This window comes from Eulemur rufifrons, chromosome 5 (assembly GCF_041146395.1).
Source record: "Eulemur rufifrons isolate Redbay chromosome 5, OSU_ERuf_1, whole genome shotgun sequence".
Taxonomy (NCBI): domain Eukaryota; kingdom Metazoa; phylum Chordata; class Mammalia; order Primates; family Lemuridae; genus Eulemur; species Eulemur rufifrons.
This window is the reverse complement of record NC_090987.1, coordinates 13,220,962-13,241,196: the sequence shown is the minus strand read 5'-3', so window position 1 is coordinate 13,241,196 and position 20,235 is coordinate 13,220,962. Positions and strand designations below refer to the sequence as shown.

At 43.0% G+C, this 20,235-nt stretch overlaps 1 protein-coding gene across 1 annotated transcript in view; it reads left to right on the top strand.

Annotated features, from left to right (window-relative positions):
- The first annotated feature begins 2,284 nt into the window (after positions 1 to 2,284).
- LOC138383160 (O-acyltransferase like protein-like) overlaps positions 2,285 to 20,235 on the top strand; it is a 54,627-nt gene continuing 36,676 nt past the window's right edge. Inside the window, exons 1-3 of the mRNA XM_069467837.1 lie at positions 2,285 to 2,558; positions 14,520 to 14,659; positions 16,315 to 16,393. Coding sequence (XP_069323938.1) covers positions 2,408 to 2,558; positions 14,520 to 14,659; positions 16,315 to 16,393 — 370 coding nt within the window. The 5' untranslated portion in view covers positions 2,285 to 2,407. The remainder of the gene's footprint in view (positions 2,559 to 14,519; positions 14,660 to 16,314; positions 16,394 to 20,235) is intronic.

Sequence of the window (20,235 nt, the reverse complement as noted above, 5' to 3'; positions counted from 1 at the left end):
TTTCATTAAATTAGGAAGGGTATTTTGTTTTCAAAGTTTTTATTCTATTTTCGTAATAAAACACCATGGCCCCAAGCAAAAAATTTTTCTCTAGCGTGGCAGTCAATGTGTTAAATCATCTCTCGATTACTTCTAATACCTAATACAATGTAAATGCTATGTAAATAGTTGTCATGTATTGTCTTTTTATTTGTATTATTTTTTATTGTTTTTTTTCCCCACATATTTCCTAGCCATCATTGGTTGCATTAACAGATGCAAAGATCAGCAGATACAGAGGCCTGACTCTATTCAAATTACCTAAACCTCTATTTTTTTTTCCTATGAGGTGGATCCTTGCTCTGTCACCCAGGCTAGAGTGCAGTGATGAAGATGTCCTCCGGCCTCAGGCTCCTGAGTCGCTGGGGCTACAGGTAACCCACCACCACACCTGGCTATCTCTAGTTTTTTTCAAAACCCCCCCCCTTTTTAATGCAGCAAGTTAAACAAGAGAAATACATTTGTCACTGAGAGCTCTAATGCTCACAAACATTTGTTTGTAACTCAAGAGTCTATATAATATTTTAGTATAAGGAGCTCTAAGTTCAGACTGCAAACAACTGCATGAGCTCGGCTGAGTTTATGATTTCACAGGTGGGGAAAACTGACCCTGCTTCAGAGACAGCCAATCAATGTGTTCAATCAACATTTGAGCATCTCCAAGGCTGGAGACCTCCGTGTGATTTGAAAGAGTTCATTTTTCAGTAGTTGGGGTGCTAGAAAGTTCTTTATTATTTCACAACTGTACCCTTTGTAACTTGGATCTAATGATGTGTTTTTTTCTATAAGCTATTTACTCAACAATACCTTAACTATTTCAGCTTCTATGCCTAAATGTTTTAAGCCAATAACAAAAAAATAATAAGTCACCACAATAGCTACTGTTTATTAAGGGTCTCCCACAGGTCGGATACTGCAGTATCTCCTTGTACATACATTATCGGGATGTCTGGTATATGTTATCTGCCGGATGTGTAAGGGGCCTTTAGGAATGAAGATAATAATAGCTAATATTTTTTGAGTATTTACAGTGGGCCAGGTTCTGTTTTAGCACTTTAACTATATTTAAATTTCACAATTCCTAGATGTAGAGACCATGATTGTCCTCATTTTCCGGATGAAGCCAGTGAGCCAGCACCGTTGCTCCAGGTCACACAGCTAGTAAGTGACAGCTTTGACTCGTAACCACTGCACGAAGTGCCTCCGAGAAAATCCCAGGGAGATAAAAAGAGCACAGTGCTTGCCCTCCTGGGGCTTCCAGCCCGCAGCAGCAAGGGAGGCAGAGATCCACATCCTCACTGTGAGGTGAAGGAGTATGCAAAGCGATCGGGCAGCACGGGGGACAGGCTGTTCCCACCCAAGAACAGAGCCAACACCCACTTGGAAGAATCAGTAGGAGAAGATGAGTAACATTTAGGAGAGGGTGGGCGGGGAGAAGGGCACGCTGGACAAAGGGCAGGGTGTGACCAAAGGAACAGAGATGAGAGGCAGCGGAGTGTGCACAGAAAGAGTAGCAGTCTGGGATGCTAGAAGATGCTCTGAAGCAAACTGGCTGCAGGAAGTACAACCGAGTCCCAGCCACCCCCAGGTGCAGATGTGTTCCGGCAGCGTAAACAAGGTTTAGCACACATTGCATCACATTTTAAATGGAAACATGGAGGTTACTATTTAAAGAAAGCCTTTCTGGAAGAATATAATATTCACACCGTGAGAAATTCATATTGACACATTTTATGTTTTCTTAAAGTAGGTGAGCACCGTTACCATGGTCCTTCGTCACATCATTTCCTTGTCAGGGTATGTGTTTTAATCCCCGTGTGGATGTGTGTGCCTACTTGTCCTACTGCAATAACTTCCTTCCATGGAAGGGTTCAGCACCCGCGCACGGAGATCGCTTTCCAAGTCCAGCAAATGCATTAACAGATGCATAACCTACCCAGACGATCATCTTTGCTTATCTTTCATCCAAATGTTTTATAACTTGGATTCATCATCATTCTTGGGCAAAAACCAAATATTGCTGCTTATTTTTTAAACCCAGCGATATACAGCAGACAATCTAACCAGAGAACATCTAGCTTTATCTAGCTGGAAATGTTAATCTGCATAACTAAAGGAAGCCAGGTGGTCAGCGGCCCCCACATCCACACTGACATTTTACTCAACAATAACAAGTTGTATGTTAATTGGTTTCCATGGTTTGTTCATCTTGGCCGCTTTGCAGGTGGCAGAGGAGATGCAGCTTGTCTCCCTGCCTGTTAAGAAGTGAGCGATGTTACATTCACCCCCAACACGTTATACACTAGTACTTCATAAATATATGGCTCCTTGTCAAGAAAGGAAGTGTATCCTGGCAGGTTAAGAGACAATGATGGGCCCGACTTTACTATTTTGCCTGCTCTCTGTCCAACTACCCTTTGTTTTTCCTGCAAGAAACATTTCTCTCAAGTGCATGCAAGATACTGATGAATTCCTTTCTGATCTGAATTCAGTGAAGCCCAAAGAATACGCTCTAAGAAGTAAGTAGGTTTTTCCCTGGCCCACTGCGCAGGTGAACACAGGGCAGTCTGAGGTTGGTGCTGGGAGCATTCTAGACAAACTCTTGAGAATTAAAAACACAGAACCAAAGAGAGAAGATGAGCCTTAATTTACAAGTTGCGCCAGGAATCAAGGAGGGAGGAAGAGTTTTTATTGCAGAAGGCTCTGTCTCCTGTCTAGCCAGCAGGAATAGCAAGACGACCAGCCCCTTGATGGGAATTGTTTATACATTGCATGGTGCCGTTTTACTATTATTGACGTTGATAACATTTCACTGTTGTAGGAGATAGCTTGGCTTGTTTCTTTTTCTAGACATTTAGTCTGCATTTGATAATGTGTTGTTTCCTTATTCAGGGAAAAAGTCTTGCCTATTATGGGTTTGTTAGTAAATTCTAAGGAGTGTGTTGATAAATGTATCGGGTCAAGCTGGAAGAAGTGAGATTGTAGCCAAGCCTTTTTGCATGAGATATGGATGGACTTCAGATGGCTGTAATTTGCTTTCTGTGAATTTCCCCAAAATTATTCTCACCAGTAAAGGGACACATACCTTCCTGTCGGTAAGGGGCAGTAAATCAGATTGTTTTCCTTGAGGTAACCTCTCCCCTTCAAGAAAATGACTCATTGTTGATGTTGATAGAAACCACTAACAAGGAAAAATGTAAAAACTTACTCTTTCCAGAGCTAGATAAGCTAACATGGCAATTTCCACTCACATTTTGAATGCATGACTAATCTACTTTGTATTGGAAAACACTTAGTAGTAGCATAATATACATCATAATGATGAACAAAAGCTTTGATCTAATATTTTGTAATTCAAAATAGTGTAGGAGCTGAAGCAGTTGCCATTCTACACTGGATTAGTGTCCTGGTATTGAAAGAAATGGTGGGAAAACATAAATCCAATTAATTCAATAGCCATCTTCTTCAAGTCCCATTTTGAAACCAATTATGTTTTGCTACAACACTTGGTGACATTGATAGGGAACATTCTGACAAAACCAAGCCAAATGCACTGGCCAAGAAACTCCAGAAGGTGCAATGGCTGGCTCAGATTTCTAGTGGTGAGGTGGTGGCACATATTGTCATCATTAGTCACAGCCATGTTAACGCTGTATTTGCCTTACAAGTTGCTCTAATCATACACCAATCATGCTCCATCTGTAGGAGCTTAAAAATTGAAAATCGTTTTTAGTTAAAAAAAAAATTTTTCCCAAGATAATAGTTCAAGAAAAAATTGAATGGTTTTCATAAATGGGACACATGACTGTTACTTTATTGTAATAGTTTTAACTGATTTTCATTCTAATGTACCAAAAAATACTTGGCATTGCTGCTTTGACATTTTCCCTGAGATTTTTGAGCACAGCATGTGGTTCTGACCTTAGTTCTCAGCGTGGTTTTCCTGGCAGCCGTGCGGATGGGAAAATGATGAGAGTCCGTGGTTAGTGAGCACTTTTATGAGACAGGCGCCCTTCTGAGGCCTGGGCAGGAGCTGCCTCATTTAATCCTAACTCCCGCCCTATGAGGAGAGAGGAGTGTCATTATCATTTCTGTTTTATTAATGAGGAAACCAAACCACAGCCATGCAAAGTATCTCGCCTGAAGTATGTGGTAGAAATAGGATTTGAGCCCGTATCATCTGATTCCCGGAGTCTGCACTTTCAGTCATGGCCTAAAATAGGCAACAAGAGCAACAAGAAAAAACAAAAGCAGAACCCAGATGCAGACAGGAATGAAACACAGCTACATGTACCAATGTGGAGGAATCGTACAGAGATATCTTCTACAGCGCATGAGTTTACACCAATGCAAATTAAGGCTCCACATCGCTCTATATGGCTCCATGCATGTCGTACAAATGCTAAAGAGCACATAACGAAAACTCTGCATTCACTCCTGGGTTGCCTTGGAGGGGGTGGTGAGGGATGCAACTGGGGACACATTAGATTTCAAGTGACGGTCAAGTTTTATTTTTTAAGCTGGTGATGAGAACAGAGGCATTTGTTTTATTCTTTATGCTTTTTAACATATGAACTATTGCATAACAACATTTTTACACGCCACCCCCAATCCCAAGTGCAGAGATGGTAACAGGCGTGGGCTGTATAGAAGGAGCTCGGAGAGTGGGTGGGGGACAGGGAGTAAGGTAGAGAGAGGGTCGTTGAAATTCGTGCCCAGATGTTTGGTCTTGAAGAAGGGAATAGAAGCCATGGCTGTTGCAGATTCAGACTCAGTCTGGCAGGGGGTAGGATGGATTAAAGGGGGCAGACATCACAGGAAAGACTACAGTGATCTACGTCTGAAACGAGGCTCCGTTCCTCTCTTTCCACCATCCTTCCCCTTTGCTTTCTAGCAGTCCCACACCCAGCATCTTAATGGGAACAAAATCCGCCAGACACTTTTGTGTGCTTTGATTTTGCCACCCTCTTGGGTTCTCAGGTCTCATTTTATGCCCGTTTGCACTGCTGAAGTCCTCAGGTGAGTCTACTGGTCTCTGTGCACCTGGTTTTGTTGTCTTAAGCTTCATAATTCACAGAAACCTACATTCAATCACGTACAAAAACTGTATCCTACAAGATCACTGGCATCCTGCCGCCTGATTCATCATTTTTTTCTCGATTTTCTTTCTCTTTGAGTATATGGGATTCGCTGCCTTCGTCTTTCTTAACACTCGTCTATATCCAGTTCAAGAATGGTCCTGTCTGGGATGTCCTTTTATGTGGATGATTGGTCTTCCTTCTCCTTACCTGATCCCCTGGACTTTCCCCCAGGCACTCTGTCCCTTTCCTCATCGTCCTTTTCTTGTAAACGAATCAAGTTTTAGAGCCAGGACATGGACGTCATTCTAGGCTGGCAATCCTAAGGCCTGGGGTCTCCTGCTGGTTAGGCCAATAAGCAGCAGTGTGGCCTCACCGAGCCACATCACCTTGCCCAACAAGTTTCCTCGCCTGTGAAATGGCTCAATTCTGAAAATGAGCTTTAAAGAATTCTGATTCCTAGGCCCAGCAGTGGGCTATAGCCTGTCTACGCTGGCCTGCGAGAGCCAATTGTCCAATTGTCAAGCCAGTTGTTAAACAGTGTCACACAAATTTACAACTAAATATATTAAAAATAAAACTAATATTCAACATTCACCACTTCCTATTTTACTGTATTTTGCTATTATCTGCGCTCTGGAAGCTATTTTCATCTCCTGTATCTGTGTGGTGGAAGTTACTGTTTTGCTGCTGCACACGCCTTCTAACTTCAGGCTCAGGGCCAGCACCTTGGGAGCTAGAAGTCAGCCACGTGGGAGCATCTTCCCCAAGAAGTCAGCAATTGCTAACAGTTAGGGCTTTAGTCTTTTGACTACCTAGTCTAGACTTAAGAAATTGATGGACAAAATGGTAAGAGTACAAATTAAACTTAAAAGTATATAATGTCTATAAGTATTACATTATGAATAGCACAAAATGAGGAGGATATATTCTTCGGTACTCAAACTACCATCTGATTTGGCAAGAAAGCTGCACATATCATGGACCAACGAGTGCAGTTCTGACGTACATCTTTGTTTCACATCTGTATTACCATTAAGGCGGACAAGAAAAAAAAAATTCAACATTCACATCAGGACTATACTTGTTGGTCAACTGAAATCACAAATTGGCTACAGATATAGGAGTTTGGAACCAATGAATGGCAGCGTCCTGTGAGAATCAGCTGGGCACATGTGGAATTGATACCAAGGACTACTGTTCATTTCATTATTTTTGGTAAATTTGTGTATGTTATGGGCTGAACTGTGTTCCCCTCAAATTTATGTGTTGAAGTCCTAATTTTAGTATCTCAGAATGTGATTGTATTTGGAGACAGGGTCTTCAAAGAGATAATTAAGCTAAAATGAGATGAGTAAGGAGGGCCCTAAACCGATGACTGGGGTTCTTATAAGAGATGAGGACACAGACGTGCACAGAGGGAAGATCACATGAGAACAAATCCAGGAGGCATCTGGAAGAACAGAGGCCTCAGAAGAAACCAAGCCTGGAAGCACCTTGATTTCAGACATAGAGCCCCCAGACCCGTGAGAAAACGAATTCCTGCCATGCACCCATGCACCCAATCTGCTACTCCGTTATGCAGCCTAGCAAATGAACACAGCGTGCCGCGTGTTCTTTAAATCATATGATTTATCACAGTACCCACTTGGAGAGTGCTGTGAGTTGAATTGTGGTTCTCAAAAAAATATGTTGAAACCATAATCCCCTGTTTTCTGTGGATGTGATCTTATGTGGAAATAGGGTCTCTGCAGATATATTAAGATAAGCTGATACTAGATTGGGGTGGCTCCTAATCCTATGACTGGTGTCCTTCTAAGAGGGAAATCTGGACATGGAGACACACCGGGGAGACTGGAGTGACGTGCTTTCTGGCCAAAGAATGCCAAGGATCGCTGGCACCCTCAGAAGCCAGGGGAGAGGCACGGAACAGATGTCCACAGAGCCTCCGGAAGGAGCCGACTCTGCCAACCCCTTGGTTTTGAACTTCTAGTCTCCAGAACCGAGAGAGAATAAATTTCTGTTGTTTTAAGCCACCCGGTTTGTGGAAATTTCAGACAGCACTAGGAAACTAGAACAAAGAGCAATGGCCTAACACATTCACTAGAACAAAAAGCATACATTTATCATCTAGAATGGAAAAGAAAAGCCAACTGGCCTCAGGTCCTGGGACACGCTTGCCTTGAGAGGTAGCAGACCCGCCCAGCGCAACGCCGTGTGCAGCAGCAGCCGGTGGCTGAAGCTGTGACGTGGGACCATCACCGCCGGCACCTCGGCTTCTGCGTTTCCCTGCACTTTGTCCCTCTGGGACAGCATGTGGGGAGGGAGGGGAGGTCCCTGGTTCCCCAGCAGCCTGCAGGGCTTTCATTTCCTGTTTTCTCTATTCTCATCACATCTTTGAAATCTTCCCCGAGGAGCTACTTTTGCTCTCATTCTTAACACTTTCAGCTCCTTCTCCCTGGTTCCTACACCAAGTCCCCCAGCCGCCCTGGTGGCCCAGATGCTGAGCTTCCTACTCCCTTTGGCTTCACTGTCTGTCTCCTGCAATGGTTATTTCCCGTCTCCTGTCTGTGTGCCTCATTTTCCCTCCTGGAAGCCGGGCCAGGCTGAGGCTCCCGCCGGAGGAGGCAGACACTCAGCGGACTAGCACCAGTCGCTGGCCCTGGCCGAGCCTTTGTTTTCTGTTGCCAGTGGGGGACTGATCATCACTGGATTTCCAGTCTCTGAATGTTGCCTCTTTTCCCACCTGTCGGTCTAGAGGACATTTTACTCAAGGCCAGAACTGCTACTGGTGCTAGAGCTAGGGACAGCAAAGATGCTGACACTAAGGAAACTTTTTTAATAGAGAAGGTGATACAGTGGGCTCCGGTGACATTCTGGATTCACTGGTTATAAAATATCTGTGTTGTAGTAGATTAAAACACGCCCCCCTCCCCAAAAGATATCCATACCGCAATTCCTGGAACCCGTGAATGTTACCTTGAATGGAAACAGGGTCTCTGCAGACGTGATTAAATTAGGCTCTTAACATGTGGAGAGTATCCTGGATTATCTGGGTGGGCCCTATATGCACCACACGCATCCTTAGACAGGTCAGACAGACGCAGATGTGATGCATGTGTGCACACAGTGTGATGTGGCTACAAACAGAGGGGAGCCGCAGCCACCAAAAAGCTGTAAGAGGCACAGGACAGACTCTATCTACAGCCCCCAGAAGGCACACAGCACTGCCGCACCTGGACTTCAGCCAGGTGATACTGATTTTGGGCTTCTGGCCTCCAGCACAGAGAGAAAACAAATTTCTGTTGTTTTAAGCCACCAAATTTGTGGTGATCTGTTACGTAATCATGAGAAACAAATACACATGCTATTCTTGTTCTTTAAGTCTAAGATTAACAGACTGTTGACCAGACACAAGGGGGACTGCCAGGAGGCGTTTGCAGTGAGCCTGCTCAGGAGTTGGGATATGAAATCGACAGCACATTCATCTTTTTCCCACCACACGGAAATCTCTGGCACCAGATGGTTAGCTTGTGACGTGTGTGCTCTGTGTCTTCAACTATACGGCAAGGACTATTCTAGTTTTTAAAAATCTCCAGTGTAACACAGCAATCTGGTAGGTGCTTAATAAATATTTGCTGTTACTACTCATGATGATCATTTCAGGATTTGTTTCTGGCCCCGCATTCCAGAAGCTTCTGTTGCCTTCAACTTCATGGTGTAACTACATCATATTTTAAAATTTAAGGCCATAGACCAAGGTCTTTTTTCTTTTATTCCAACCCAGAAATTAACCGACTGTACATTTTAATATGCACATTTGATTGTCACTATGTGAGAAAGAAAATTTGTCTGCCAATTAGCACAGAATTGAGATGAGCTGTTTTTAATCTCTTGAAAATGAAAACCTGGAACAACCGCCGTGTGATCTGAAGTGGCAGGTGTGATTAATCCCTGGTTTATTCTACTCCTCCCTCCCAGGACAATCACAATGTATCTTGATTTGGACGGTGCCCATGTCCCAGCATCGCCTAGGTTTTTAACAGAAATTCATTAAGGGTGAGATTGGAAAAGGGCAACTGTCCGTTTGAGTTCATAAACAGAAAGGAAGCAAATGCAATTTAAAAATTAATGTAGTACACAAAATATGCCCAGCTAGACCAACCACAAATGCAATCAGTTTATAAAGCAAAATGCCAATTGGAAAAAAAACTAGAATTTAATCTTCTCAAATGAAGAATCAGGTATCCTTCTACATGTGCCCTTCAGGGTTTTACCTAAGGGATAGACAGTATCAGTACTGACATCTCTCTTGTTTCTGTCTCCTTCCATGCTTACAGTTCCAGACCTTTAAACTTTAGGCTACAGAGTTTGGGATACCCAGTCAGTGATGAGGAAGGGAATTTGAAAATCATTTAGTCTATTATAATAAATGCATCCAGTTTTTAAAATTATTACTGGTTTTTCTGACACAGAGGACCTCAAAATATCTTTTTGGGCATCTGAACTTACGTTTTTCAAAGTGTAATTCAATTCAGCAAATGTTCGTCGAGCTCTTTCTCTGAGATAGACATTAATGAATTAAGCCACGGCACGTTTCCCCCGCCCCAACACGGGAGACAGACAGGTACACAAGGACATACCTTTTAGTGTGTTACATTAAGCAAGAGTCTGGAACGATTCCTGGGGGAGACCATCCTTCAGCCTGGACTTCAAGGGTGACTCAGTATTCGCCAGGCAGTTGGGAAGGAGCATTTTCTAGGCAGAAAGAGAGGCGAACGCTGGCCCGGCCTGGTGCACGCTCTAGAATGGAGCAGAGAAAACAAGTGCAGGCTGGGAGGATGAGGCCAGAGGGGCGAGTTCTCTCGTGGAGGGCCTTTTAAACCATGCTCAGGAGTCTGGAATTAATCCTAAAGGTCAGAGCAGTCAAGCCTGGCTGGACATGAGAATCACCTGGGACATTATGAAAAACAATTCATGCCCAAGCCCCCCAGCCCTGACCGATTAAGTCATCCTTTGTAAGGGTAAAACCAGGGCTTCAGTATTTTTAAAAACACGTCCCAGGTGATGTGAATGCCCACCAGAGCTGAGAATCATAGCTCTAAAAAAGAGATCTGCAAAGTGTTTCTCAAAAGGGCCAGATAGTGAGTATTTTCAGCTTCGTGGGCCAACGGCCTCTCTTGCAACTACTCAACCCTGCTGTTTTGTGCGAAAGCAACACTGACGATACGTAAACGAGTGAGCGTGGCTGTATTCCAACAAAACTTTTCTGAAAAGATAGGCAGAGCCCTACCCTAGATGATGGGATGCCATTGAAGAATTTAAGGAATGATTTAAACTTTTTGTTTTGTTTATATGTGATTACATAAGTGATATATGAATCCATCTACATTGTAAAGAAATCTAAATAATAAGACAAAGCTCAAGGCCTTTTTTTTTTTTTTTAATTATTTATTTATTTTTTTGAGACAGAGTCTCGCTCTGTTGTCCCAGCTGGAGTGCAGTGGTGTAATCATAGCTCACAGCAACCTCAAACTCCTGGGCTCAATCCTCCTGCCTCAGCTTCCCGAGTAGCTGGGATTACAGGTGTGCCCCACCACACCCGGCTAACTTTTTCTATCTGTAGTAGAGATGGGGGTCTCACTGTTGCTCAAGCTGGTCTCAAACTCCTGAGTTCAAGCAATCCTCCCGCCTCGGCTTCCCAGAGTGCTAGGATTATAGACGTGAGCCACCGTGCCCGGCTCAAGGCCTTTTTATTCCCTTATTCAAATATCAGTCCTTTTCCTGCATAATAACTGTTAACAATGGGATATGCATTTTTCTGGAACTTTCTCCTTGCTTTTTTTATATATACATCTACTAGAAAGATATTCTTTTGTTTTGTAAATTAAAAATATATACTTATTGTTTTTAAACTTGCTTTTTCCCACATTATAATATGTTTTAGAGCATTTTCCACAGTAACAAATATATATCTATCTCTTTTTAGTTTTGGGATAGCGTTATGAAATATGAAAGCCCCATTGCTCATTTAGCTATTTCCTGAGAGAGGCTGAACTATTTGAAATTGCAATATTATACTGCTTTTTCCTATACAATGGCATTTTCAAATGGGTCAACCTTATAGTCTATGTCCAGTTGTTTTGCCATTGTAACCATGACTGCTACAAGCTTCTGGCACTGTGTGCTCCTGTGTGTTTTCCTGGGGCAGTTTCTGAGACATAGAATTGCTGGGTCCCTGGGCATATCAGTTAGGAAGGAGTCCTTTGGTTAAACCACAGACACTAACTCTGGCAAACTTCAGCATTAAGGGGAATTATTGGCAGACTACAGGGCAGCTCACCGGATGGAGAGGAAGGCCGAAGACCTGGTCCCTGGGAATTGGTGGAGCCCAAGCTTGGCTTTGAACCTTGTCTCAATTATAATACATCTAACATAATTATAGTGCAATATTTTTTAAAAAGGAAACTGATATTTATATAATACAATGCGTGTATAGTTCTGTCATTATAGCACACATGTAGATTTATGTAAGCTACACTCCAAGCAAGATACAGAACTAGTCCATGACCACAAAGATCTCCCTTGTGTTCCTTCTCTACAGCCATACACAACCCTCTTCCCCCACCATCACTAAGCCCTGGCAACCAGCAATAATTATACTTGTTCCAGGAAATAAATAAGTATGAAAGCTGCCCAATTTACTTTGTAAATTTGATTATAACTTTGATCCCAAAACTAGAAAAGGGGGGAAAAAAAGTAGCATAAAGATGAGAGCAGAAGGAATAAAACTGTCAAACTAAGAATGAGCACAGCAAGTTCAGCAAATTTGGCAGATACCAGAACAAATTATAAAAATCAATAGCATTTTTCCACACCAGCAGCAATCAAAATTAGAAAATATAATTGAAAATAAAATACCATGGAAAATAGCCAACTATACACTATTTAGGAATTGTCTTATGTATCTGCTTTAAGTTTACCAAGGGAAAAAATGTAAAATTATAAGTAGGGATACAAAAAAAAATTTGCATAAATTGCATGTTCTCCAATGATGGCTTAGTATAAAAATGACTTCAGGCCCCCCCCCATATAATCTATAAATCCAAAGCAATTTTTGTCAATGATCTAACTGGATGTTTTGGGTAACTCAATAAGCTTTTTCTGAAATTTGTATACATGATTAATAGTTGACAAATAACTAGCTCAACTTTGAAAAAAAAAAAAGACTAAAGGCAGAATACTTGATACACGACAAATCCATAATAATAAAAACCAGATGGTTCTGGGGCGAGAACCAGGGCCGGCTGCATGGGTATGCCACCCGTGTAGTCACACCAGGCTCTGCTCTTAAAGGAGCTTCATGCTTGGTTGAAGTGTGATTTGCTGTCATCATCTTAAAATTCTTAATAGTTTTTAAACAAGAGGATCTGCATTTTCATTTCACACTGGCCCTTCAGGTTATGTAGCTAGTCTCGTCTAGAACAAACAAAACAAAATAGAGAACTTAGAGGCAGATCTATGTATATACAAGACCTTGATATAAAAAGAAACTTGCTCCACAAACCCATGACGAAAGGCAGAGCTATTCAGAGATAGTTTTGGGATATTTGGCCCACTTTTTGGAGGAAAAAAAACTCAGATGAATGACTCGTGACTCAGATGAATTAAAGATCTAAATATGAAAGGTGAAACTATAAAGATAGAAGATAATGTTAGAAAATCTCTGTGACCTGTAAATGAGGAAAACACCAAAGCACAATCATAAATATTGCTGGATCTGATTACACCAAAAACATGGATTTCTGTTCATTGGAAGACACCTTAGATGAACTGACAGCTAACTGAGAGTAGCTATTTTCAGTGACTCAGACAGACAGGATCAATATGTATACACAATAATAAGGAGCTCTTGCGAATCAAAAAGAGAAAAATCCATGAAAAATGGGCAAAGGACACAAACAGTTTCAGAAGAGAAAACTTAAGGTGATGACTAACTAAAATATTCTGGCTCGTTTGTAAGTTAAAGAAATGGAAATTAAATCAACAATTAGATACCATTTTATATCCATGAACTGCTTCAAATTAGCAAGCTGGACAGTACGAAGGAGTGGTAGGAACCAGCATCCCCGGGGAACACAGACTGAGGCCGTCACTCTGGCGAGTGATCTGGTCGGGTTTATGCAGATGAAGCATTTGTGTGCCTTATGCTCCAGCAATTTCCCTCCCAGGTATGTATCTGAGCTCAATCGTCACGTTGCTCTGCACAGGGACACGTATGAGGGGTTGATCACAGTGTGTTTGTGTGGGTTGGAGTCGTCTATGTGTCGGTCACCCGGGGAAGAGCTAAATCAAAGGTGGTGATGGGTTATTATACTGTGGTGAGAAGCCCTGGACTAGGTGTGCACCTTACGGTCATAAAATAGTAACAACGTTGCACTGAGTGACGTATGTAGAAACACGATATTGGAAGCACAAAACCATTCATACAAATGACAAATACACACATACAAGACGAGAACACTCACAAATGAGAGGACTCACACAAACATATCGGGGAAGAATTTGGGAAAGGGAAAGGGAGAGATGAGTGATGATGCAAGGAAACAAACTTTGAAAGTGAAGGAGAAAGGACATAGACAAGCACAAACGATGGAGGGGCTTTGCAGGAGCAGAGCTGAGAGTGCCGTCAACTTCATCAGGCCACCTGTCTGTTCTAAGGTTAAAAAAAAAATTAACTCTCTCCAAAGTAACGTCTCACAAAACCAGATACAATTTTTTTCAAGACATGAGTATTTTCTCCTGGATGTGCGTGGGGGTGGGGGGAGAAAAGAAAAGCTACCAAATTTTATTACCTTTTTTCACTCTTCAGAAAGCATTGGGGTTTTTTTTTTGTTGTTTGTTTGTTTTTTGAGATAGAATCTGGCTCTGTCACCCGGGCTAGAGGGCTAGAGTGTGGTGGCGTCCGCCTAGCTCACAGCAACCTCAAACTCCTGGGCTCAAGCAATCCTCCTGCCTCAGCCTCCTGAGTAGCTGGGACTTGTAGTCTGGATAATTTTTCTATTTTTAGTAGAGATGGGGTCTCACTCTTGCTCAGGCTGGTGGTTTTTTTTTTTTTTTTTTTTTGAAAGAAACCAAACTCTCCATCTTTTTCAGCAAGTTGACAGACCATGTAATAGCACAGAAAGGCATAACACATCATTGTTCCCCCCTGCCACCATGACAGGGGCTGTGAGTGCAAGATGCAGGCGCAAGGAGTGGCACATAACTAGATCTGTCTCTCTTCCTTTTCCAGTCATATAAGTTTGAAAGGTTAAGAAGGTGGAGCCAAGTACCTATAAATTCATTTAAATGTGACACAAGGAAGTTAATTTTGCAAACTTCTTTTGCTTTGAAACGCAGTGTATGACTCCGCGGGGAAGCTTGGGAGCAATGTTCTTAACGGAAACATAGACAGGCTGGGATCTTACAGCGAGTGCCTCTCCGCCCACGCGCCCCAGGGGGGCTTCCGAGGGCAGTACTGCAAGCTTCGTGTACTGCAGGTGAGCATGGGGGACCCACACGCTTGCTCTTGAAGGATAAATGAATGGCATGACTTGGAACAATATTCAACTCCATGGATGGCTTTTCTTGATTAAAAAATCCAAAGAACTATAACCATGTTTTGCAAAAAGTTAAAACTAACTTTTAAATAGCTGGCAGAAACCTGCTGAGCATCTTCCGAGTGTGGGGCATTATAAGAGGCACTTGTGCACAAACTGCATAGGCCTTGAGTTACTCCTCCTACCACAGTGTATGGGGCAGGACCTCTGGGTGACCTTGGGGAATCCAAGGTCAAACCCTGGCCAGCAACTTCAACAGCAAATCCTACACTTGCTTTTTGAGTTCATCGGTAGCTCTCTTCTGTCCTCATCAGGCTCAAGTGCTGCTGGAGTCCAGCAGGACACTTCTGTCCCTGGGGTTTCTAGGGCACTCACCGTTCTCCCAGATCAAATCCTTACTCTGCATCCTTACTGTCGAGGAACCACATCATTGTACGGCAGAGTGTGGGTCACACCAAGGAGCTTAAAATGCAGTTCCTGAACACTATCACCATTAGTATTTTTTTTTTCCACTGGGGGGGCGGGGGCCGGGGGTAGGGGGAGGAAAAAGAAGACACCATCAGTTTTCGGAATACCAGAGGGAGGAAGTCCACACATTATCCTTAACCCCTTTTCCAGAAACAGAGCTCCAAACACAAGTTTGAGGTAATCCTAGCAGATGGGCCGTGACTTTTATGAAAATATTACTAAATCAGATGACCAAGGTTGCAGGGATCACTATCTTCAAAACATGTTAATCCTTTTACTGCTCAGGGAGGAAAAAAAACAACTAGGAATGGCACAGCTTCTTGTTAAACACAAAGATAGATTTTATGTGTGTCACACAACACTAAAAGAAAAAGACATTACTAGTTGGCTAATAAACAATTGTATAAAATAACAAGAAGAAACCCCAGCTCTCTGATAAGAATGCTCTGAATGATCTTACCATGGTTAACTGTGGAGATGGGGAGATTATCACCTAGCTCCATTTGTCCTGCTGAGGGATGGGGTAGTGATTGTTTGAGGGTTTAATCAGTGTGTACAAACGTCATTTTCAAAGCAGATTAACAGTTTTGATATCAAAGCAAAAGGTCAGGCCTACCCAATCCTGCAAGTTAATGTGTTTAGAAGAACCATCCCAGAAAATTTCATTTATAATTTGATGTTGTCTTTATTGGGACAGGCATTCTAATTATTGGCCTGATTCATTAATGAAATCTTTACTTGATTCACTGTGCCTTGCTACCATGAAATGGCAACTTGGAAATTGTATTGAAAATTGTAGGAGAGTCAACTCTTGATGTCTAATATGGAAGAGAGAGGCACTGGGCAGATTATCCAAAACCGGTGGCTGCTTTTTAAATAATCAGCTACATTAAGCCTTGGATATATTTTAAATTAAATGTGGGTGCATTTCATGCACCTGGCAATTCGCTTGAGCTACTCTGTAATGGAAAAGCCATCTCTTGAGACATTAGAAAGTGTTTCTTCTTGCAACACTCTGCTCTTCCCTCTCCGAGTCTGCTTAATTACCAGCGGCCTTACCTAGAAATGATCATGCCACACGCTGTGAACGCCGAAATGAAAGGACACTGTGGCATTGTGTTTCCCAGGATGGAGCCGACTACAGTGTGGGCGTGTGTGTCCCCGATTCTTGTGCTGAAGAGGACGTGACTGTGATGTCTCAGCTGGGTAGGTACAGACAGAACACCTGCTGGAACTATCGTCTCCGCACAAAGTTTGAAAAACCCCAGTTCCTTAGAACCAAGAAAGGCAATTCCTTCAGGGTTGAACCCACCTTTCATCTTGATCAAACCAATAAACTGAGGATAGGGGAGTTCGGGGGAGCTTGGGACGTGCTGGAATCGTAATGCAGTAGGCAGGAAGGAAGAGAAAGATAATGAGGAGGAGGTAGGAGCTGAATTTTATGGAATAAAAGTTGAAAGTTTAACAATCTTCTCACACTCACAGCTGCCTGGTTAGGCCTGCAGGAAGGATGGGGGTGGTATCTGGTTTCCATAGCGTGAGTGTTCTGTGCTCTGGCCCACATGTGGCAATCTGTCACCTGCCAAGCCTGCAAGGCCATTCTGAGCTAGGATCGTGTGAGGTCAGTGTGTTGTGAGGGATTAGCGTTAAGAGCCCAGCATTTGATCCTGGTTGACACCTCCCAGCTGTGTGATCCTGGGCCAATCACTTAATCACCCCAAGCTTCAGTCTCCTCCTCCGTCCAGTGAAGGATGGGCCCAGCCTGGCTCGATCACTCTGTGGCCTGGCCTTATAATCCCTCTGTCCTTACGTATGCAGAAGGAATACATTTTAGTCTCCATGGAAACTGGTTTGACTTCCTCTGAGTCTTTCAAAATTTTCCAAGCAAGAGCTTTAAAGCCTAAACTTTTGGCCACCAGTGTCCTTTTATTCTGGGCATCCAAATGAGAACGAATATGACACATTATTAAGAGTTCTCCTTTAAAGTGTTGATATTGCAGCTAGTTTCAATAACCTTAAACTGTCTTCCGAATTTGTGATGATCTTACAGCTTAGAGTACATTATCTAGCTAGTCAAGGATTTCATGGATTGCAAAAAAAAAACCCCAACAAATTGTTATAAATTAAATTCAAATTTCAATTCTTGTTGGACACACCATAAATATCCTAGAAACAAAGATAAATTTACAGTTATTATTAAATTAGCATTTTAAGAGAGTAGGTGACTTCCTAAGTCTAATGAGTTATAATTAATGGTCTTTATTATTTAAGAGATTGATCAATTAGCCTAGTTTTCAGACCCACGCTAAGCTTACTAGCAAGAGTTGGCATTAGGATAAAATAGAACATTAGAAATAATTACTGATAAAAAGATGCTTTGTGAAAGAAGACTTTGGAGAAGAACAAGGTGAAGCTTCTCTTTGAGGAAGCGGAAGCCTGGTTGGTGTGAGCTGAGCTGATGTGGGTGGGATGTCTTAGTGGAATTTCGTCTTCGCTGCCAAGCCGTTTCTCCAGCTTCAGTGCAGAGGCAGCGGGTAGAAATCGGAGGTCCTTGCCCAGGGGGAAGAGGTCCCCATCTGGAAAGGATTCGTCAGCTATTCCTTAAAACTTTTTGATGGAGTTGCCAATATATCCAATACGGATGTGGGAACAGCCAGCTCAGCGATGCCAGGCGGAAGCTGTTTGCACAGACCATACTCATCCCGAGCAGGGGAGAGGGGAGACCCCGCAGGAGACAGGCCAAGCAAAAACGACCGCAGTATTGCAGGGGAGGGAGAGGCACGGGCAGGTCCGAACATATTGCTTTTGGCCAAAGGGCAAAGTACGGCACAGTTGTTGCCATAGAATGTTGTAAAACTTCACCCAACAGACTTTACACAAATTCCTGAGAATAAAAATTGTAACACTAGAATGTTCAGAGTCGAGATGGAACTTGGGTGTGATGTTTATGAAACCCAGTTATAGGCTATTTCCCTGAAGGTCCAGATCCATGCATTTTGGTGTCACTTTTAATACATTCATTTCCCAGGGCTGCTGTAACAAATGACCACCACCTGGGTGACTTGAAACAACAGAAATTTTTTCTGTTCTGGAAATGGGCTGTGACTTTCATTAAAACATTACTAAATCGGTTCTGGAAACTAAAAGTCTAAAGTGAAGGTGTTGAAGAGATTGGTTCCTTCCGGAGGCCCTGAGGGAAGAGTCTGTCCCATGCCTCTCTCCTAGGTGGCGGTGGTTGCAGAAGTTCTCGGCACTCTTTGGCTCACAGACACATCATTCCAATCAATCTCTACCTCCGCCAACACGTGGTGTTCTTCCCTGTGTCTCTCTGTGTTCAAATTTCCCTCTTATAAGGACACCAATCAAACCGTATTTAGGGCCCACCCCAACCTCATATAACCTCATCTTAAATTGCTTCTATCTACAAAGACCCAATTTCCAAATAAGTTCACATTTACAGGTACCACGGGTTAGGACTTGAACCTTTTTAGAGGGACACATTCAACCCAGAACACCACCTAATACCTGCTTTCTAGTCTGGCTAGATTATCTGAGTTCCCTTAAACACAACAAGAAGTTGGGAGGATGGTGACTCCCAGCCACCTAGCCCAGGACTCAGAGTGTGCTTGACAAACGTCAGGCAAATCCCACTGAAGTTTGATTGTGAGGCAGGTGACCCACCTGATAAAAGGAACTGCACCAAGAGCTGAAACAGAAGGGGCTTGTTTTAAGGGTCTGATTAAAACTGAGTTGGCAAATTTTCTTCAGACACAACACTGAAGGGTGACATATTTCCATTCTCAGGGACTCGCTCGAAGCCTGTCCCATCAGAAACTTTATAGTATTTTATGATGATCACACTGTCCCGGTTTGCAGTGGCCAAAAGCAATGAGTTCTGAGCTGCTTAGAATCAGTATTTAACAGTCCTCGATAATAAGCTGTAAACCGTCTCTTTCCTGTGCTGTGTTAGGCTAATTTCACCTTGCTTTGCCCGTCAGCATTGCTAGGACTGAGCAGTAGGACAGAGGTGCTGGCTCTGCAAAGACAGACCCCCCACAGCTCTCTCTTACCGGTTCCCTAAGTGCTGATCCAGACAACTGGGCTCTTTCACCAGTAACTCCTTGAATTACCCACAGAATTGCCTTGTTGGCTAAAGATTCCAAAGGAACTCAAACCATTTCACGGAATACCATTTTCTGTTCTCAATTCAATTCAGAAAATATGTATGGAGCAATTTCGTATCTGCCTTTTGTATGAGACATCACATATATGTGCTGGGGGCGGGGGTTCAAACAACTGGGAGTCACTCATTTCAGGAGACCTACAATTTGGTCAGCAAACAGAGGACGTGTGCCTGCTCTTAGGAAACGGCGTCAGGAAAGACATGTTCATGCTCACTTTGAGCGCTAGGCATGGGCGTGTGTAACAAACCGGAGGCGCTTTGGACAGTGGGGGAGAGAAAAGAAGGGGGGAGTTTATAGAAAGGGTCCGAGCTGGCCTTGTGTTAGTGAAGAGGTTGGGGTGGGGTGAGAAATGGGTGAAAACAGATCCAACAGAGGTTTCCAATAAAAGTTTTGTTTCCCCCATGTAGACCTGGAATCTGGCACAGTGTAGACAGTTAGGGCTGATTGAATGTGTATGGGCTGCCAATTGGACTGACTTACTATGGCAGGATTTAGACCCAGGATGTGGTTGATACACACACACACACACACACACACACACAGAATACTTAATTCCTTTAAAATTAGAAATAGAACTTCCAAGGGGAGCAGACATGTGTTGGCTGGTCAACACATTCTTTTTCAGCGGAAGTGTTTATTTGGAAGAGTCAGATAAAATCCTAGCAGGAAGTAGCTCTGAGGAGCATCAGTTCAGGGCAAATGGAATCCGCTCACACAGAACTCTGCTGCCACGTGCCCTGTGGGGACCTGCTGGTAACCTAGGTCAAGCATCCCCGTTCTTGGCCAGGGATGGGGGCATGGATGACTCCTCCTTCTTGTTTCCACCCTTCGCATGTTACAATTCAGAATCACAATTAATCACAT